We start from the raw sequence: 19,730 nt of genomic DNA on the forward strand, positions 1-19,730 counted from the left end.
ATAAACTATAAAGACCCATTAGATTGTGAACACGAAACATGAACCTCAGGCTGAGGCAAATTTGGGCCAAAGGCCGGTTCTTCAACCGACATCGTAAGACGTTTGCCCATCTCTTCACTATTCAGCAACGGCCCGAGCTCATCTGCCAACGAATCACCATCCCAATTAGCCAAGTCTTTGTCATTCCCTTGCCCGATCTACTGATCGAGAAATGCCATATCGATACCATTAGATTCTTGCAAGTTTGCCATAGCAGAAGCATATTCCAATCCCAAAATTCTTCCTCTGTCTCTCTCTCCCTCAATGCAAAACCCACGGAATGTGCTGCAGGCTCTCTGCACAGGTCTTGGAACTGCAAACTAACGGTTCGCTATAACCAGGCTGTCTGAAGTGGCCTTCAAGCTCTCTCTTTTTTTTTTTCGTAAATTGGTCGTAAAAGGTAATTGTATTAATTACGAAGAAAGTACAAGATTACATGATTACACGAGTACAAGAGGCACGAGGGCCATAGGCCAACGTGTGGGAAATCCCCGGACTAGGGTACTAAAAAGTTACACCAATCATGGCAAGGACCCAGAGGCAATTGCCAAATGCCAGGAATACAAATCCTCCCGAGGGAGCAAGTCAGAGTGCCTGATGAGATCTAGCTGCCAATGCAAGAGCCCTTTAAGCCTTGCAATATGTCGCGGTACATTAGAAGCCGAATCAAAGAGAAAAGCATTTCGGGTGGTCCAAATGTGCCAGCATCCCCAGTATCTGAAAAAATGGAATAAGATCTTCATATGTAACGGTGGTGGTGTGGGATACTTCGGACGCACAAAAACCCAATCGAAGGGAGTCAGTGAAGACCCCACCACCGCGTGCCAAATTCGTGACAAGAGTGACCAGATATTCTTGGCGAGCGGGCAAGAAAGAAAACGATGTCGGGCCGATTCCGCCGAAGTGGTGCAGAAGAAGCAAGTGCCATTCGAGATTCGACGCTTGGAAAGGGCCGAGGCAAGAGGAAGACCACCAATCATTACCCGCCACAGAAAGACCTTGCATTTGAAAGGTGTCTTGTTCTGCCATCCCTCCATCAGCGTTGCCTGCCACCATGACAGTGATTTCCGCAGGCCCCAAACAGCATTAACTTTCACGCCCAACCATTGGTGATCTTTAATGAGAAGATGATACACCTGATTAGTAGAGGCCTTTTCCAGACTCAACCGGCCTGCAAGGTCCCAGTCCTGCCAAGGGCGATCCATAGCCAGGGCAGGAAAGGGTTGCCTACCCTGAAGTTCCGAGGAAAGCTTCCCCCATAAATCACGGTATCCGCGCGGGATCCTGAAAAAATTTTTCAATCTCTCTCTCTCTCTCTCTCTCTCTCTCTCTCTCTCTCTCTCTCTCTCTCTCTCTCTCTCTCTCTCTCTCTCTCTCTTTTTCGTAAAAGGTAATTAATTACGAAAAAAGGTACAAGATAACTTGATTACAAGATACATGACGCCAATCCAGGCCATCATGTAAAGAGGGGCTAAGTGCTACATGTTACAAAGTTATGGCAAGGGGGCAGATGAAATAGCCATAAGCCAGGGACGGAAGTCCTCCCTAGAGAGCAAATCAGAATGCCGGAGAAGATCTAACTGCCAATACAAAAGGCCCTTAAGCCTCGCAATATGTCGCTGAACATTATAGGCGGAGTCAAAAAGAAAAGCATTCCTAATTGTCCAGTTATGCCAACAGCCCCAATATCGAAGAAAATGATACATGAGCTTCATATGTGGCTGTGCAGGAGTGGGGTATTTGGGCTGCCCGAAAACCCAATCAAAGGGGCGCAGCGTGACTCCAACCGCTCCTTGCCAAACAGCCGACAAAAAGAACCAGATTTTTTTTGCGACAGGGCAAGAAATAAATCTGTGGCGTGCTGATTCCACCGCAGTGGTGCAAAAGAAACAGTTGCCATTGGAAATTCGTCGCTTGGAAAGAGCCGACGCAAGCGGAAGACCACCAATCATCACTCTCCAAAGAAATACTTTACATTTGAAGGGGGTCTTGCTCAACCAGCCCTCCATCACAGTTGCCCTCCACCAGGACCGGGATTTTCGTAGGCCCCATAAAGCATTGGCTTTGGTAAGTAACCATTGTTGATCTTTGATCAGAATATGATAAACTTGATTAGCAGAAGCTTTGCTTAAAGGCAGCCGGCCTTGTAGGTCCCAATCCTGCCAGGGATGATCTGAAGCAAGGGCAGGAAAGGGTTGTCTGCTCTGGAGCATCCGCAAAAGCTGTTCCCATAAAGGCCTATATCCCCGCGGAATCCTGTAAAGCCTCCTGGCTGTACGAAATGAGATAAGCACATTGCGACTAGCAAGGGTGGCATCCGCGACCGAAGACAAGCCCAAACGAGCCATCCGGTTGAATTGTGGTCTAAGCTCATTTTTGCCTTCCCATGCAAGTAAACGCGAGACTGCCAATAATTCCAATTGAAAAGAATTCGTAGTCAAGCGATCCTCCGCTGGATGCCACTGAGCCTTTAGAAGAACCCGTTTCCAGGAAAATACCAAATGATTGAGCAGCGACGAAGAGGAACTGGAGAACCTCGAATCAGCATTAAGAACATGCCACCAAGAAGTCCGGATTTGGGTATTGCCATGTAGAAGCCCATGGCTCTCAAGGAGATAGCGGGCTATATCGACCCATGGATGATGAACCGAACACATGGCGCGGAAAAGAGACCAACGGAGTGCCTGCATGTGAATTTGGGCATCTAAAATAGCTCCGCCACCCATGCGTTTAGGGGTGCAGGCATGCGACCACGAAATCCAGGAGATACCTGCATGCAATGAGTCCTTCTTCCATAGCATGAAGCGAATAGACTGAGTAAGAGCATTGAGAGTGGTAGTAGTCCAGGGCAATAATGGCAAGAAATATGTCAGCATTGGCAGCATAATTGTCTGGGCCACTTTGAGACGAATATGGAAGGGCCAGGCTTGAGATTTCCAATACATAAACTTGGCCACCATTTTCTGAGAAATCCACTGCAGAAGCTGCTTTGGTGGAACGTCGACACCCAAAGGATACCCAAGGTGCCTGACAATGGAGCCACGAGGAACAACCAGACCCTGCCAGTCTAAGGACTGCAAATCCGACTCCGTGCAGCTGAGAATGGCTGATTTGAGCGCATTGATGCGAAGGCCGGAGGCTTGCCCAAAGATGCCCCAAACATCCAATGCGCGCTTGAGGTTGTCCTTGTCCTCCCGCAAAATCATAAAAGTATCATCCGCCAGGGATTGGCTAATGAAGTGCTGTCCTGAAGGAAGCGACAGACCGGCCAACTGAGAAGAGGCTACCATATGGAATAACATGGAAAGAACTGGATGTGTCACGAGGGCAAAGAATAGCGGGCTCAAAGGGCATCCTTGTCTGACGGAGCGGGCAAGTTCAAATGGCTCAGTAACACCTCCGTTCAGCATGACTCGCGAAGATGCCGCAGCGCTAACGGTGTAGATTAGACGAGACATCCGGGGACCAAAGCCCATAGCCGACATAAGTTCAGCGACGAAAGACCAATCCAGATAATCGAAAGCCTTTTCCAGGTCCAATTGAATCAGTACTACCTCCTGGTTAGAATGCCTTGCATAATCAATAGCTAGTTGAGCATTCAATACATTGTGCAGAATATTTCGGCCCTTGATGAAACCATACTGAAGAGGATGCACAATGGCCGGGAGATGCTTATGAAGCCGATTCGCCATTATTTTGGAAAAGATTTTGTACATTGAACCCATCAAAGAAATGGGGCGCCACTATGTCAACGTAGATGGCGAAGGAACTTTTGGAAGCAATTTAATAAGGCCTTCTTTCCATGAGGAAGGCATGATCCCGGTTTGCCATACCTGCTGAAACAAGGCCTGCATTGGTTTCGCCAGTTGGGTAGCAAAAGCTTCGAAGAACTCATTGGTGAGACCATCCCAACCCGGGCTTTTATCCTTGGGCAAGTGTAACAAGACGTCCATAACCTCTGCCTCACCAATATCCGACTCCATAATAGCTTGCATGTCCTGCGGTAGCTGATTGCGGACCAGGTCATAAAAATCCGAACGGGCCTGAGTGATTTGATCTGAGGGTGGAGAAGTGGTGCCGAGAAGGTCACAGAAATAATTCCTGCACATCTGCACAATAGTCTGCGGATCCATGATAAGGTGACCTTCTGCATCCTCAAGTCTGGTCATATTTTCCCTAGCAGGAGAGGCGTGAAGAGCTCGAAAGAACTTATGGGTTTGACATGCATTATCTTGCAACGTCTCTGTCAGATGTTGCAGTTTGGCCTGCTGATATGATTTCAATTGGAATTCTTTAATAAGATCCGCCAGTCGCATGGCCAGTGCGAGCAGAAAGGCATCATCCGGAGTGTCCCCCAGCAAAGAACGAACCAAAGCCAGCATGTCCTCAGCTGCCTTGCGACGCTGCCGACAAAGAGAGGCATGGTGGATCCCATACTGCCGTGCAACCCGCTGCACATTAGCGAGCAATCGGTCAAATGACGCAGTGCCTTGAGAAGAGAAGTCGAAGAGAAATCTGTCGATCAATTGCTGCATATAGCCCTGAAAGAGGGCATGCTTCAGGTAAGACGAATTGAAACGCAAAGGGAGTCTCTCTAGAAATTGCTTGAACGGGGCAATGGGTTGCGCAAGCAGCTCAAGCTGCAGAGGGAAATGGTCCGACAGGGCATATTGCTGCAATACTTTTATTTCGAGCAGCTCAGGAAGAAAATCATCATTCTGCATGATATATATACGATCCAATCTCGACCATGTTGTTGCATACTGGGCAGAGTGGAAAGTAAACCCTGTAGAGGACGGGTGTAACCAGGACCAGAGATCTTGCTTGAGGACGTCAAGAGCCAACGCCTGCCACATACGACTTTCCGGCGTATCCATCACCGAATGCTCCGATGTGGACTGGGAGGAATCCACACACATATTGAAATCCCCCATGAAGAAGCCCCGTCTACCAAGTGCCAAGGAGGCCTGCAAAGTTTGCCAAAGCGCCCAACGAGATATGGAATCATTCGGAGCATAGAGGCCAAGTAGCCATAAGATTTCGCCTTCGAATATAATTTCAATCACCAAAAAACGGCCATGAACATCATTTTTAATCAGAACAGGCTGATATTTGTCATGGACAATCATGAGCACACCCGAATAATGCATGGCCTGTGACCCAGCATAAAACAGTCTAAAGCCCTGGCAATCTACCACTTTTCCGGCTTCATCATGACTCTTGTGCTCAACAGCGCACAGGACATCCCACTGATTTTCATGCAACACAGTCCACATAGCATGTTGCTTGTGGCGAGAACAAATTCCACGCACATTCCACGTGGCGATTTTCATGTATACTCCAAGCAAAATCAGGTGCGAGGCACTGCTTGCCTCGATTGGACTTTGTCAGCGAGCATGTCCAGGACTCCCTCGTCCAAGAAATCTGCCAACACTGCAAAAGAGTTCTGCGGACCAGATTTGGAAGTAGACGGCATATCTGCTGGCTTTGGGATGGACCGGGGATAACGACGGTCCCACGGGGTAATGACATTACCTCTGGTATCAAATGCGAGCTTCGCAGAGGGACCCTTAGAACGATCCGAAGACATTTTCCTGGCGGACTGATAACGGGGGCCAGAGGAAACCATAGCAGGAGCCGAGCGCTCAGCCGACTGCATTTCCTTCCTTCGCATGTATGTACGCATGGAATCTTGAGATGTAGTAGGCACATTGTTCTGCATGGCCGCAACAACCCTGTTGCCTTTTTTTGCACCTACTTCCACCCAATTATTGGCACTAGAATCCAGACCCGCAACCTGTTGTTTACCTTTGGCCAAAGCTTGGGGCTGATGGGTAGCATCCAGTGATAGAGCATCACACACCATCTCCTCCATGGGCGGCACAGCATGGCCATTATGGGAAGTGTGTTGCTGTTCCGGGCACTCGGCCATAAAGTGCCCCAATTGTCCACAGGAGAAGCAATGCCCTGCAAAATTGCCCCATTTCAATCGAAAGTGTAAAGGGTGCATGCCAGGGCAATTGAGGCGTAACCAGGCAGGCCTTTTTCTTGCAGTGTCCCAAAGCATACACAAGCGGTTGCGATTCACAGCCCGGAGACTGGGAGGGACCAGAACAGTGCCCACAGCGGCCATAGCATCCTTCAATAGTGGCCAATAAACAGCCGGACAGTTTTCCACCTCGACCCAGACCGGGCATTCACGTTGCAGCAGACGCTGAAAATCTGCCATTGGACGCCATGGAACCACATGAACCAATCGGCGTTCAAAAAACAAAGGCAGTTTCGACAGGAGAGCAGCACGGTGCGTCTCTGATTTCAACAGGACCTCAAAAAAACCCCGGGAGCCAATAAAAATCTCTTCAACACAGTCCCCTTGCAGCAGATGTTGCAACCACTGGCGAATACGGGAAAGCAACGGGATTCGACCAGTGAAGAAAAGTATCACAGCGCGATCATAGAATACCGAAAAGGAGCATAGGACCGTTTTTGGGTCCACGGTGGCATCCAGCACATCGTCAGGTGCAGAGTCGGAAAAGGCTTCCTGATTATGTTGAACATAATCACCCAGCAAAGTGTTTGCAAATTCCAGCAAGTGTTCCCAGTCCACTTCCTGAGAGTCCACCGAATCCGAAGCAACCTGGGCATAGGACCGATCCTGAGAAACGCCTATCTCTTCCGAAGCATGCTTGGTACGTTTCCCCGCAGGCTGGATGTCAGGACCAGGGGGCATCTCTTCATTGCATGGAACCATATCCTCGGGTTCCTCCGCATCAGAATCCGGGCCCAGTGCTGCCACTGTTTGATCTATGAAGTCCAGATCCAAACCAGCCATCGTAGATGATGATTTGCTCTCGAATGAGGACTGACCCTCTGTTTTGCCGTCTCTCTCGCTTTCCCTTTTTCCTGTACCGAGGCGCTGTCCAGGGGTGCACTCAGCAAGGAGAGCTAATGAAAACCGAGGTTTACCTGTCTCCGTGCAGGGGCAGACAGACGAAACACAGGCCGGGCGGTCTCCACAGCAGGACGGGACAGGCTGGGATGTCGGTTAGGGGTCCGTCAGCAGCGTCCGGGAACAGGGCGTCAGGAGGATGCTATCCTGGATAGGGCAACAGCGAGAGGGCAGCTAGGCGTTGACAGGGCGGCCGGAACAGAAGATGCGAGCTCCAGGGGTAGGGCGACTGCTCCCGCCGGCTCCAGGAGCAGGACTGCCTGACGACGGCACCAGGGATGACGCCCGCAGCGCAGGGCGCAAGCGTGGCTGGTCGGAGGAGGCAGAGACGCAGGCCGCGATGGTGGCGACGAACACGAACGCCTGGCGAACAGGGGCGACGACGCGCCTGAGGCAAACGCGGGGCGGCGACAGATAGGGTTTTGCAGGCGGCGGCGGCGCAGGAAAACGCGCCCGCAGGTCGCGCCAGACCTAGCGATGGCAGGGCGGCACGGGGCGGGAGCAGCAGCCCGTCATCGATCACTTCTCTCTCTCTCTCTCTCTCTCTCTCTCTCTCTCTCTCTCTCTCTCTCTCTCTCACTGTCAAGCCTCTCTCTCTCTCTCTCTCTCTCTCTCTCTCTCTCTCTCTCTCTCTCTCTCTCTCTCTCTCTCTCTCTCTCTCTCTCTCTCTCTCTCTCTCTCTGTGTGTGTGTACAAGCGCAGGTCTGCTCTCTTTATCAATGCATAGGGGCAGATTGCACATGGAATAGAAGAAAGTCCAGACCGCAGGCTCTGTATAGGGGCGCTCAGAGGGTGCATTGAAGACTGCCCGAACAGCACGTCTATTTCTACCTAGGGCAGAGTTGTCTCTTCTCCCAAGGCAGTGTCTGTGTCTCAGGAATAGATCTGGACGCCACATAAACCGCAGGCCGCAGAGCAGGTGTATTCGCGGATGACAAGTTGCAGGCGTGCAGGGGCAAAGATCGCGAAAGGCAGAAACGGACCAAGCAAAGACACAAAAGCAGGGACCCACAGTACCTTTTTCCGTCTACGCCCAAGAAGAAAAGGCCGAAGTGCAACCGCAGTATAGGAGGCAAAACGAGACGGGCAGCCGTCAAGCATGGCGCAGTCCACAGATAGCAGCGGAACACGAGCAAGGGCGAGGCGGCTTCAGGTCAGGCTCCATCACGTCCTTCTCTCAGGATCTCCTTTGGGCCTCTCTCTCTCTCTCTCTCTCTCTCTCTCTCTCTCTCTCTCATCCAACCCCCAAAAATGCTCTCTGAGTTTGCATGAGCTTTTTTGCCAAGTGGCAGCCATTATCCAGTCATTTAATCAATTTTCAAAATTAAATCATCCTAAAAATTAATTTCAGCCCTTCTAACCCTGCCCAAAATTAAATGTGCCCATCCATAATTAAATTGGCTAGGCCATTTGCAACCTACAGTGGTCCCCAACCTTTGTTGACCCTTAGACTAGCACTAATTAATTAATTAATGCGAGTCCCTAGTATCCCCCACTAACACTTATTTGCCAAACAACTGTGCTAGGGTCAAAACTGACACTAACTAACCCCAAAAGCCTAGTTGGCATAACTTATCACAACTTTTTCCTTTGACACCCACTACATTCTCCGGGTCCTTCGCCTGTTACCGTGAAATAACAACGATGTCTATCACATGTGCTAAACAACCTTGCACATTTGATTAATAACTTAATCAAATCTTATCGGCAAGATCAAAGCACCTCAAATTTTCACATCCCCATGACACAGACCTATAAGACTCAACAACCATCTATCAATGTGGTGACTGGATGTACTTGAAGATTTAAACAAAGACTTGAAGAGCTTTGGATACATGTTGGGTCCTTTCAAGATCATTGACAAGCCTTCACTGTTCAATTATACGTTAGACTTCTGACTCATTGGAAGATGCACTCTACCTTTCATGTTGACCTTCTCTTCACCTACCATGGCTCCGAGACTCTAGTTCTCCCCTTATAAGCTCAAAATGTCGTTCGCAAAAACAAGTAGTTGCAGCTTGTCATAGAGCCAGAACAGTTTCTTCTGCATCAGTTCAAGCGCAGCACCCTGCTGTAAGAGTTCCTATTCCTGGTCAAATTCATGAGGCCAATCAGTGAACCCTTGTCAATGAATAAGTTAGACATGGTCAAGGATGGGGACTGCAGGCTCTGTTCCTCTACAAAGAGAGCAGCAGTCCTGGTAGAGGAGAGTTTTACCAGCATAGTACCTGATGATGTGGCAGGCAATTGGATAGGTGGCAGGAGCAGCCATTCAGAAGCAACCAAGATTGGAGGTGATGACATGAAAGGTTGATCTGCTGCTACACGGCAGTCCAAGTGACCAGTCAACCAGATTACTGCCAGCCTGGTCAGCTATCTTTTTGAGGGCTGCAAATAGTCAGCTCGTTCCAGTCTTGTAGAGACAATGAGATCAGTTATATGGTCATCGCCAGAAACGTGGACATCTAAGTTCCACCAAAGGTCCACTTGCCTTTACATATAATCTTCCCTTACTTATGATTCCATTCATATCCAAGAGGTTCACTCTTTTCTTCTTCTTGGTATTATGACAATGATGGACAAAGGGAAGCCAGGCCTACCCCATGGACCCATTGTTATGGAATTTCATGTTAAGAAACTTGGTTCAAGCTATAGGGGATTGATCAAGACAACTGAAAGAACCACCACAAGGCCCATAAATATTTGTCACAGCCTTTTAATAAACAGCATCCTGCAAATCTTACAAAGAACATATGTTGCTAGCAACACAATTTGAACCCCTTGCAGCTATTCCATCAAGGAGCACTGAATAAGCAATGTCAAATCACTAATCAAGATAGAAACCTATTAAGGAGACACATCCGGCAGAATCAAGTATATCTTGTAGTCATGAAAGAGGTTCACCAAGACACAGATTTTTAAAGAGGCTCACTTAATTGCTTAGGTTGCAAATGGTCCACGGATATGCATAGTTAAATGACCAATACTAACCTTAACTGCCTCTACATTGACCATTTTAGATCTGGCCTGCCTGCGTAGGTCTGGGATGCCTTCCGTCTCCCTTAAAGCCTACATAATCATGAACCAATGTGCAGTTTAATCAGTTTGTTCAAAAGATAGTGTGGCCATGTCAGGGAACTGAAGTAAAACTGTGGCAGTGTTTGCACATCAACTGCAACTTTCTCTTTGGGAAAGGACAACTCCTCTAATAACCACAGGAACTATGAGTATGTTCAAGCAAAAAACATAGCAAGCAGATGGATTGAACACGTAAATCATAATTTTATAACACACATTCCAAGCTAGTTTGATACTAGCCTCGGATCTTGTGTCAACAAGGACAATGTTGCCTTCTTTCCTTATTAGGTCCAATGCTGCAGCCGGTGCCAAATCACCAGAATAGCCACCATATCTCGATCTCCAGTAAAGTACTCTATGTTTGTACAAAGGGAAGATGTATGATTCTCATTCATTGTTAAATAAGCTTTGGTTATACAAAAAAACAAGCATATTACAAGCTGTTATAGTGTGAAGGTATCCAATGTAAAGGCTCAGTTGTACTAACCCTAAGAATACACTTCCACCAAAGACCACAACAACTGAAATAATTGGATTTTCAGGATCGATACCAACATTCTTTTCTGCATCTGTTACAACAATATAAACCTGCAGGGAATATGCCACGAAGGAAGAGTTTGAGCATATCCATCATGAGACAATAATCCTCCAGTGAGCAAGTCGTACCTGCTGCAGCGCAGATTGTACAGGTCCAGAGATATAGTTCAAACTGCTCTCTACACTATCAAGATATACCCGCAAATTTTCTGGGAGAAACTCTTTGCTGGCAGCATACCCCTTGGTAACCAAACTTCCAACCCCTAAGAGAGCTGTGCCAGTCACGCTCTCAACAGTTGTAACTACGCCCTTAAGCACATTATTTGCCGGTGTGCCTATCCGGAAGGGACTTGTCAATGCATTAAGAAGGCTGTCTTGTGAGCTCACAACTACTTCATTGGGCAGAGCAGAGTCAGGCTCTGACCCAGTTGTACGCTTTAAAAATTCTACAATTGATCCATTGACATTGTCATATGTTGACTTCAGAGCCATGCTTGCACCATCTACCCAATTCTGAATAGAATCTTCAAGCTTGCTTATTGTACTTTCAACTGCAGACTTGGCCTCCATTATGCCATCTGAAACTGACTTGGAAGCCTGAGATACTGAATCTATTGAACTCTCTGAATCCATGGAACTAGTTTTTCCAGAGAGCATTGCTTCATATGCTTCCTTGATTGATTTTGATTGCTCGTTGAGGACAGAGTCCTTTGCACTGTTTAAAGCTTCCTGAGAGCTTTCAATAACTGAATTCATTGGTGTCTTTGCATTAGACCTAAGACTTTCCGTATCTAAGCTTTGGTCAATTGAGCTGGCTTCAAAAGATGGCAGAACTGCATCTTTGAAGGGTTCCTGCTCTCCATTGACAACTATGTTTGCAGGTTCCTTTATGTCTTCCATGACAGAAGATAATCCCTGAATATTTGAAGGCGACAACTGCAGTTGTTCTAAGGGAACAGTTTCTCCTTTGATCACTGTATCTTTGAAGGATTCTGGGTTTCCATTGACTATTACATTCGCAGGTTCATTCAAGTCTTCCATCAGAGAAGGTACTCTCTGCATTTCTGAAGGAGAAAACTGACCTTCTGCTGGCTCTCTATTGAGCACTGCACTTGCAGGGTCTTTCAAACTTTCCAGCGGTGAAGTTCCTTCCTGAAGTTCTGGAGGAGAAGTCTGGACTTCTGACGAGGAATCAGGTGATGTTTGGGCCATTTCAGAAGTGTAAGTATATGCTTGCATCCTTCTTGTGCTTCTTTTTCGTAATGATTGTACTCGTGTACCAAGCTGAAGATTTTCAACTTGAAGGTGGAGATGTGGTGCACCCATAAAACCATGTTTGAAGATCTGCACACCAAGAGTTCAATGAGGAAGCAATCTTGAGAACAGGATCATACAGAGCATCTTAACCACCAGACATCATTCATCTTTGACTTAGGTACTGACTGAAAGCCTTGGAATCACACTTGAAGCTTGTAATTAATAAGATTCTCAAGCATCCACTGGAAATCATGCAAGGTGGGGAATTCTACCAGTACCCATGGCCCAAAAAAGACATTTACCCTTGTATTGAGTGTTATCTCTGAGATACAGATAATGCCTACTATCACAAAACTGAGAGTTTCTACAGATGTTTTAGACAGGAATGTTGCCTAAACATGGACTCTGTGAAGGTGTAGCTTGTAATGTTTTGCATACGAGCACTAAAATTCATATTTCTTCTTTCACACTCAAAAAGACAGTTTTGTAGATAGATGTATTCCAAAGATGGAAACTAAACTGACCTCATGGTGGGCCTTGGTACCAAATCAGCCTCGAAAGGAAGCACAACTTAAACAAGCCCACTAACCAAAACGAACCCACTTAGAATATTGTTCTTATATACATACATCTATATGCATAAATGTATATAAATACATGTATGTCTATGTGTGTGTATGTGTGTATATGTATGTATATATGAAAGACATACCTGCCCTAGCTGGGCCAAAGATGTAACAATTTAGTAGTCACGCTCCTCTCAATGAGTAGGACCATCCAAATCCCATGGGAAACACACAAGGCATCTTTAGCTATCTAATTAAGTCCTAATGCACTATGAGGACATATACAATCATCTTCTTTAATTAGCCCATTACACTAGTTCCTTCACATAATCTTAGGCATTGACCCAAAAACAATTGTATACAATCCTTTAGGAAACAATCATTGAAAACAATTTGAGTTGCACGTACAGCATGCCCCCTTAAGGACAGATATCCATTCACCAAATACCCCAAACCTCACAGTCTCATAAACCAATCCTTCTAGACTCATCCCTTCTAGAATTAGGTCTTCCAATGCTGGCAGACATTGGGCCCATAGAAGTTTATATCTCCATTGTAGGACCAGCTTGAGAATGCCTAGAGCTTCCCTAATTCTCAAGCTGCCATAAGATTGAATCTTACTCTATGGTGGTCTTTTCACCAATTGACCTTCAGCCAGCGTATCGAGTAGTGCCCTTTGGGTTCTGTCACACCATGGAGATGGTTCCACAACCAGACTTGCATGCATTGGGCATGGGCACAAGGTAACAGGGCCACCAATTCATCTTAAATGAGGACATGAAGACTATGGACAGCATGCTATCCACCACAAGCCTGCTGAGGTAAATTTGCCATAACTTTTGATAGCCTACTCCGAATGGGGCATGCCCCATGTCAAAAGGTAGCTTATGACAAGCTCTTTCAGCCTGTATAAAGCTCTTTGCTGTAATTAATGCAGGTATAAAACTGTTCTAAAACAAAATGCAATGTGGGGGTCAAAACAGGGCATATCCATCTAGCTCCAGCTTATTGGGCCTCTCTTAAGTGGGGAAACTCTTCCACGATAGTGGCTGAGTCTGAACCAGGCACGCCTTTAGATCGAGCAAGAATCCTCCCCTCAAGAAGTAATTATCCTTATTATCAAATCAGTCAACCACCAGGACACCCACTAATACTGATGATCATGAAGCTGCAGCTTATGGTGATGATGGCAAGTCCATTGATCACTAAGTGGTGAAGGTTGCAAGGTGCATGGCAGCACTCGCACAATTCATAGCAGCTTCAGCTGATGGCCTCCTCAAGGCATATTAATCACCTTTTTTCAATGCCTTTGTATTGAATCTTGCTTAATGTAGTATTTGATGTTTTCATCTTACTTCTTATCTTTTCTTCTAATAGCTATTATACTTTACTACTATAGTTATTATTGTTACTTAATCGTAACTCAACTATAAACATCATAAGAATGGCTATTATTATTCATATGGCCTTAATGTTAGTATAGATATTACTGGAGCTAACATTATTGTTCTAGCTGTTATTATTATTGTTCTTTATAGGCCTTGCTATTACCATTATTATGGTCATTAATACTGTATTTAATGTTGTCATTGTTACTACCATTATTGGTTATCATTATCCGATAAGGCTTCTTGGTGTACGAGACTATGGTCCTAGCACATTGTGCTTTTGCACTATCCTTGAGGATTAAGGGCTTGATAATCAAAGAGTTCTACAAGTGCTACACACAATATCATGCTTCAGATTATTGCACAAGGGTGAGGGGTAGGGCATACAAGTGTTATTCTTGTTGTGGAAACTGGGTACAGTACCATATGTACAGACACACACACACACGTGTATATATGGGTGTATTATGGACCAATCTGGAAGCCTCTTGATGAGGGGTTGAACCAGTTTAGTGCTTATTGCCATGTTTGTTTTCACCAGGTCCTGCCATCTTTTGCACTCAATCATCGTCATCTTTTTTATGTTTGCCAAGAACTTGATCTTTTTTCCAGTTCAGCTTGTAATAGTTTGAGCACCAGCCAGAGAAATTTAAGTGCAGGCATGCAGTCCAGGTGGGCACAGTGGTGAAATGGCAGTCTCATACGATGCCAACTGCAGCCGGTCGGTGGCTGGCTGGTCTGGGGCACCTCCTAAAAATGAGCACTTTGATCTTCTCCCTTTTCCATCATCATTGGCACAAGTGACGATGGCACAAACATCCAGATGGTCCATTTTGTGGTTCGAGATATCAAGAGCAAGAGTGATCATGGTTGACCTTGGCTGATCACAGACCTGTCCAGGACTGGATAACAGGCATCCTTTGTGACAACAGAGCACGGGGTGTGCAGGACTAGAGATGGTGGGCTGGAGTGCAGTCTGAATTCAATGTTGGCAGCCTTTTCTTGGTTTTATCATGTACTCATCTCTACTACTCCAAACATGTGTGTGCAAACAACGGGGTCAGGGTGAGAGTCCATTTCATTTTGAAGCCCAAGTTTCCTTGGGGAACTTGCATACCCAAGGGGGGGGGGACTTTTGTTGCATCTAAGGGAGCTAATGAAACTAGCCTTCCTCCTTCAAAAGGGTGGTAAATAACCTTACTAAGCACTAATTACATCAAGCATAAGATTCACATAAATTGAAATACAGAAATTATCGATCAATCTTGGACAGTGAACAGGGTTGGCCCCCAAATTTGGTTCCCATTGTGGTATCTCTTTAACTTGTATTGCAATCGGATGAAGTACACTAAGATTGTTCCAATCTCTTTCACTTTCCACAATGCCTCTTGCTATCATTAAAGACCAACGAGCCTTCAATGTCGAAACCAATTTACCCCTTGATTTGAAAGGGGTCGGCCTTCAATTTTGCCCCAAACTTGATGGTGACTGGCTGGCCTCTTGAATTCTCTGAAATCTCAAAAATTTAGCTACTGAATTTCAAGTGCTAGGCCTTCAATTTTTGGACACACTTCCTGATGTGGTTGGTAAACCGTAATTGTTGTTAACCCTCAAAAGACCAAGACGGAAAAATCCGGAAAAACCGAAGTGGAAGATAGTCCCAAGCCAAGAGGAAGACAGGGGACAAAGGCGCACTCATAAAAAATTTGAAGATACAAAGCGCAGGAAAAAATTTAAATGTAAGAGGAAGCACACTAGAATAAGCGCACCTTAATATTTTAGCAAGAAAAGCGCCAGGCGCATTATAATTTATTTTGTAAAAGAGCGCAAGCTCTCTCCCGTGCAAGTTGTAAAGAATGAGAGGCACGGGCTAAGGCCAATGCTAATAGGAAGGAGGAAAAAAAGTGGAGGAAAGGCCGGACCAAAAAAGGGATGGCCGCCCAAGGAGGACATAGGGCATGTATAAAAGTCAAAAAGTGAATGGAGAAGCTCATTTTTGGTGTGTGGTCAAACTTGCTCTCTTCTTGCTCTTTGCTCTTGCTTCCTTGTGTATGAGAGAGGGAGAGTGTGTGTGAGAGAAAAAGGAACCGTGAAGAAGCTCTTCTTCTCCTCTCTTCATCATCTTCTTCTTCTCTTCTCCTTTCTTGCATGCATGGCTATGGAGTTCGAAGCTTGGAGCTTTGAGATAGAGCTTATTTGAAAGCGCATCTTGGATCATGGAGCTACCGGCGGCAAATGCATGGGAGGAGGCAACTCGATCTCATTTAAAGGTAAGCTCACTATATTTGTATGTGGAAGAGTGCACATGGCTATGTGAGAGATAGCCATAGCTCTCGACTTGAAACATTTGAAGCAATAAGCTGTCCATGGGTCCTCGCGGTGAGCTCATGAGAGTGGCAACATTTTGGTTCTATTGCCGAGACCAACAAATTCAAGCTCGAGTGATAGAGTAGGTGTTTGTCTCCGAAACGGCGCTTGGTTTTAGATAGGAGGTTTGGGAAATAAGGAGAAAAAAAGAAAACAATAAGTCTCTATATAACTAGGAAACAGGGGAACAGCGAAAGAAATGGCAAATATTTTTAATGTCTGGGAAGGAAAATAGAGAGTAAGGGAAGAAAGAGAGAAACAAAAGGTGAGACAGGGGGAAGAGAGAGCTAATTTGCACACTGAGAGATTGAGAGAGATAGAGAGCTATAGGTTGAGAGGCAACAACAATAGCAATCCTTAGTATCGTCACATTCAAGTGTTCTAGGTATGCACTAAGTCTCCCCCGATGTTTGTTGCATTAAGTCAGAACCCTAGGTGCATTAATAGGCAGTGCATTGGATTGGTTTGTGTCCATTTTGTGCCATTCCGTGTTTTGCCATGTGCCGCTCAGATGGCAACCACAGGCCTCTGACGGTCGAATCCTCCTCAGACCAAACGTCCAAGTACCTTTAGTACACTCGAACGTCCAACTCGAACAAGAATCCACTCAAACTCGAACCATTTTCGAGCCTCAAACGGCCGACCCTCAAACCTCGAACAGCCGACTCGAACACTCAAATGAGCACCCCTCGTTCGAGTCCAAGTTTGACCACTCGGATGGCCTCTTCTTTTAAGAGCCCACTCAGACAGCCGAATCTAGGTCTCGGACGGCCCAGTCTGGGACTCGGACGAGTTGTCGTGAATACCAATTTTGACCATTTTTTATCATTCCAAGACCTGCTAGGGCCAACACCTAGCTGTCCAACAATCTAGGTTGGAACCCAAGCTTGCAAACAAGACTATAGAGCTGATTCTCACCAGAACTTTAACCTAACAGTCCAAGAGTAACTGAAATTACTGACCACCGACCACTCACCCCTAATAGAGACTCAATTTGACCACCTAAGCCGATTACACATCAGACCACCTATCGCAACCTGGAAGGGACCCAAAATCAACTGTTAGGAGTAATCACAATTTGCACAAAAGAGCTGCAATTGCGTGAAACTGACTAGATGTGATTGACTTCAGCGAAGATCGCACCCTGCACCATAAACACTTAAGTGCATGTGAAAACTAAAAATCTCGATTTCGCACAGTTCACATCAAGTCGTACTACTCAAGCATGTAAGTGTGTATACATTTGCAGACTAATTGGATTAACAAAAAACACACTAAAGGGGATTAACGAACCCACCAGTAGGAGTGCAACCCCGAGAACCAAACGATTGACTTAAGACACTAGAAACAAAGATTTAGGGGAGACAAAGCCATCAAACCACTGACGGAAGAAAGGACTAGCTAAGATTAGAGACACATCTTTAGCCGACCTAGTCGACCTCATAGAAATACCAGTGGGTCAAGAGGCAACAACCATGGCAGGTACCAACTAGAACAAGTATGACCTTAACCGTGACCTTAACTTCAATGTAGCAGGGTATCCAGATGACATTCGGCTACTTTTCACACAGTATAACTAGCAGACAAGGATAGCGCATCATTGCTAGCCGATAGGCTGGGAGTCACCCCAAATACCAAGAGCCAAATGAAGATATCCATAGTGGTCAAGCAACTCAATAAATATCAAGCAGGCAATAACCCCCTACAACTTCATCAACAGTTTAAGCAGGTGTGCGAGGCTAACAACCTCATGGACCCCACTCAACGAGCACAAGCATTCGATCTTTGCATGGGAGACAAGGGATGGACTTAATTACCAATCTAGATAATATCAAACGCAATAACTTCACCCATCTAAAGGATCTCTTCATCAAGAGATTCTCAGAGGGCAAGATACTCTGATTACCTCATTGTTAAGCTAAGGAATGCTAACCAAAAAGACAAAGAGGACATGGAGACTACATTACACATGTGAGGAGTCTCTACAAGAGGATATCTGCAACTGAGCGACCCAATGAGAGAGCAATCTCCACTGTATTCATTAACGTGATCCACAACGAAGAACTCTATAAGACCTTAGCGAGCAACTCGAACCTGCAAAGGGATGTGCTCGCAAGAGTCTTTGAGGAGGCCATACAAGTGGATGACTTGCTCAAAGAGAAGCTCAAGGGCTACGCAGCAAGGGAGCAACACGTTTAGAAACACTGAGAGAACCGCAACACTTAACGAACAAGCAGCTCCCAACAAGCAAGATAAAGAAAAGAGTGTCGACTAAACCCAAGTCTGAGTTGACCAAACTGCAAGAGTCAATATGAAGGCCAGTACAACCTCACGTGCAGTGTGTGCATTGTGAAGGGAACCACCTGTCATCTAAATGTCCCGATCCTAGATCCCGATATTGTGCCAACAGCAAAAGATTCGAACATGATGCTATGCACTATCGATTGCCAAGACGGTTACCATACCAGCAACCCTATAGTCAACCATTAGGCAGCCTTACTTCAGAAGGGAAGCCCCTCTAGCTTTACCTGCACCTAACAATTCAAAGCTAGTTGCTCCAAGAATCAACATCAACCCAATAAGAATCCCTAGACCGCTAGGACCTATAGTGGTCCGCCCACCAAGCAATGCTCCAGTACACTTTATAGAGGAACCACTCGAGAAAGACTCATGCGTGAATCCTTATGCCTCTTATAACGAGGAGGATAATCCCAACTTAATGGACTTTAAGCCTATGCCGGACATGGCTTTAGGCAAAGGGAGAGGTAAAGGCCTAGGAGAAGGTCAAAACCATGAGCCCATAGCATGTTGGACGTGTGGCCATCCAGGGCATATCTCATCATGCCGCCCTCAAAAGGAGCAAGCAAATAGAAAGAAGGTCGACATGAGGTGTCCCGAATGCAAAGTCACACATCTTTTCGCAGATTGCCCTAGGCGAAAACCCTCCACTAGCTTGGCAATCGTGTCATCTATACTGCCACTCAGACTCTTTTGTGTTGAGTCACCGGACAACAATGCCACATCCATCCCCATAAATGTCATGACACGAGCCCAAACAAAGTAGACGGGTATCTCATTACCTGAACCTTGCAATCTAGATGCAGCGTCTATAGGGAAGAAGAGTCAACCAAGGAGAAAAAAGAGGACTAATGCAAATGTAGCACTCAAAACAGAGAGTGTAACCACCTTAACAAACGGAAAGCAAGTTACTGATGCAGAAGAAAAACATCTACTCCTAAGACAAGAAAGAAGGGAACTGCTAAGGTTGGAGAGTACCCTAACCCCAACTAGCAACTAAAGACTGTGGATAAGATCAAGGAATGGATAAAAGAAGCACAAGCTCACTTGCAAGATGTTGAACCTATCATTGAGAATGAGATCAATGAACTCTCAACCATGAGCCCACCAGTCTCTCCCACATACTTGAGAGCAAGAGAGGCAGCATCACCACATGCATAGCCCCATAGGTAGAGCATGGATGCCATGAATAGACGGGCCGCCCAATAGCATTGGCAAGAAGCCCATGAAGCAGAGGGAAAAACAGTTGGT

At 46.0% G+C, this 19,730-nt stretch overlaps 1 protein-coding gene across 1 annotated transcript in view; it reads right to left on the minus strand.

The window, feature by feature from the left end:
- LOC148015629 (uncharacterized) overlaps positions 1 to 19,730 on the minus strand; it is a 133,199-nt gene that overhangs the window by 91,686 nt on the left and 21,783 nt on the right. The window contains exons 2-5 of the mRNA XM_087665605.1: positions 10,733 to 11,947; positions 10,554 to 10,654; positions 10,307 to 10,421; positions 9,980 to 10,057 (exon numbers count right to left, since the gene is read on the minus strand). Coding sequence (XP_087521731.1) covers positions 9,980 to 10,057; positions 10,307 to 10,421; positions 10,554 to 10,654; positions 10,733 to 11,947 — 1,509 coding nt within the window. The remainder of the gene's footprint in view (positions 1 to 9,979; positions 10,058 to 10,306; positions 10,422 to 10,553; positions 10,655 to 10,732; positions 11,948 to 19,730) is intronic.

Source organism: Lygodium microphyllum, chromosome 24 (genome assembly GCF_053477565.2).
Source record: "Lygodium microphyllum isolate KBCC chromosome 24, Lygodium_microphyllum_v1.1.10, whole genome shotgun sequence".
In the NCBI taxonomy this organism is placed as follows: domain Eukaryota; kingdom Viridiplantae; phylum Streptophyta; class Polypodiopsida; order Schizaeales; family Lygodiaceae; genus Lygodium; species Lygodium microphyllum.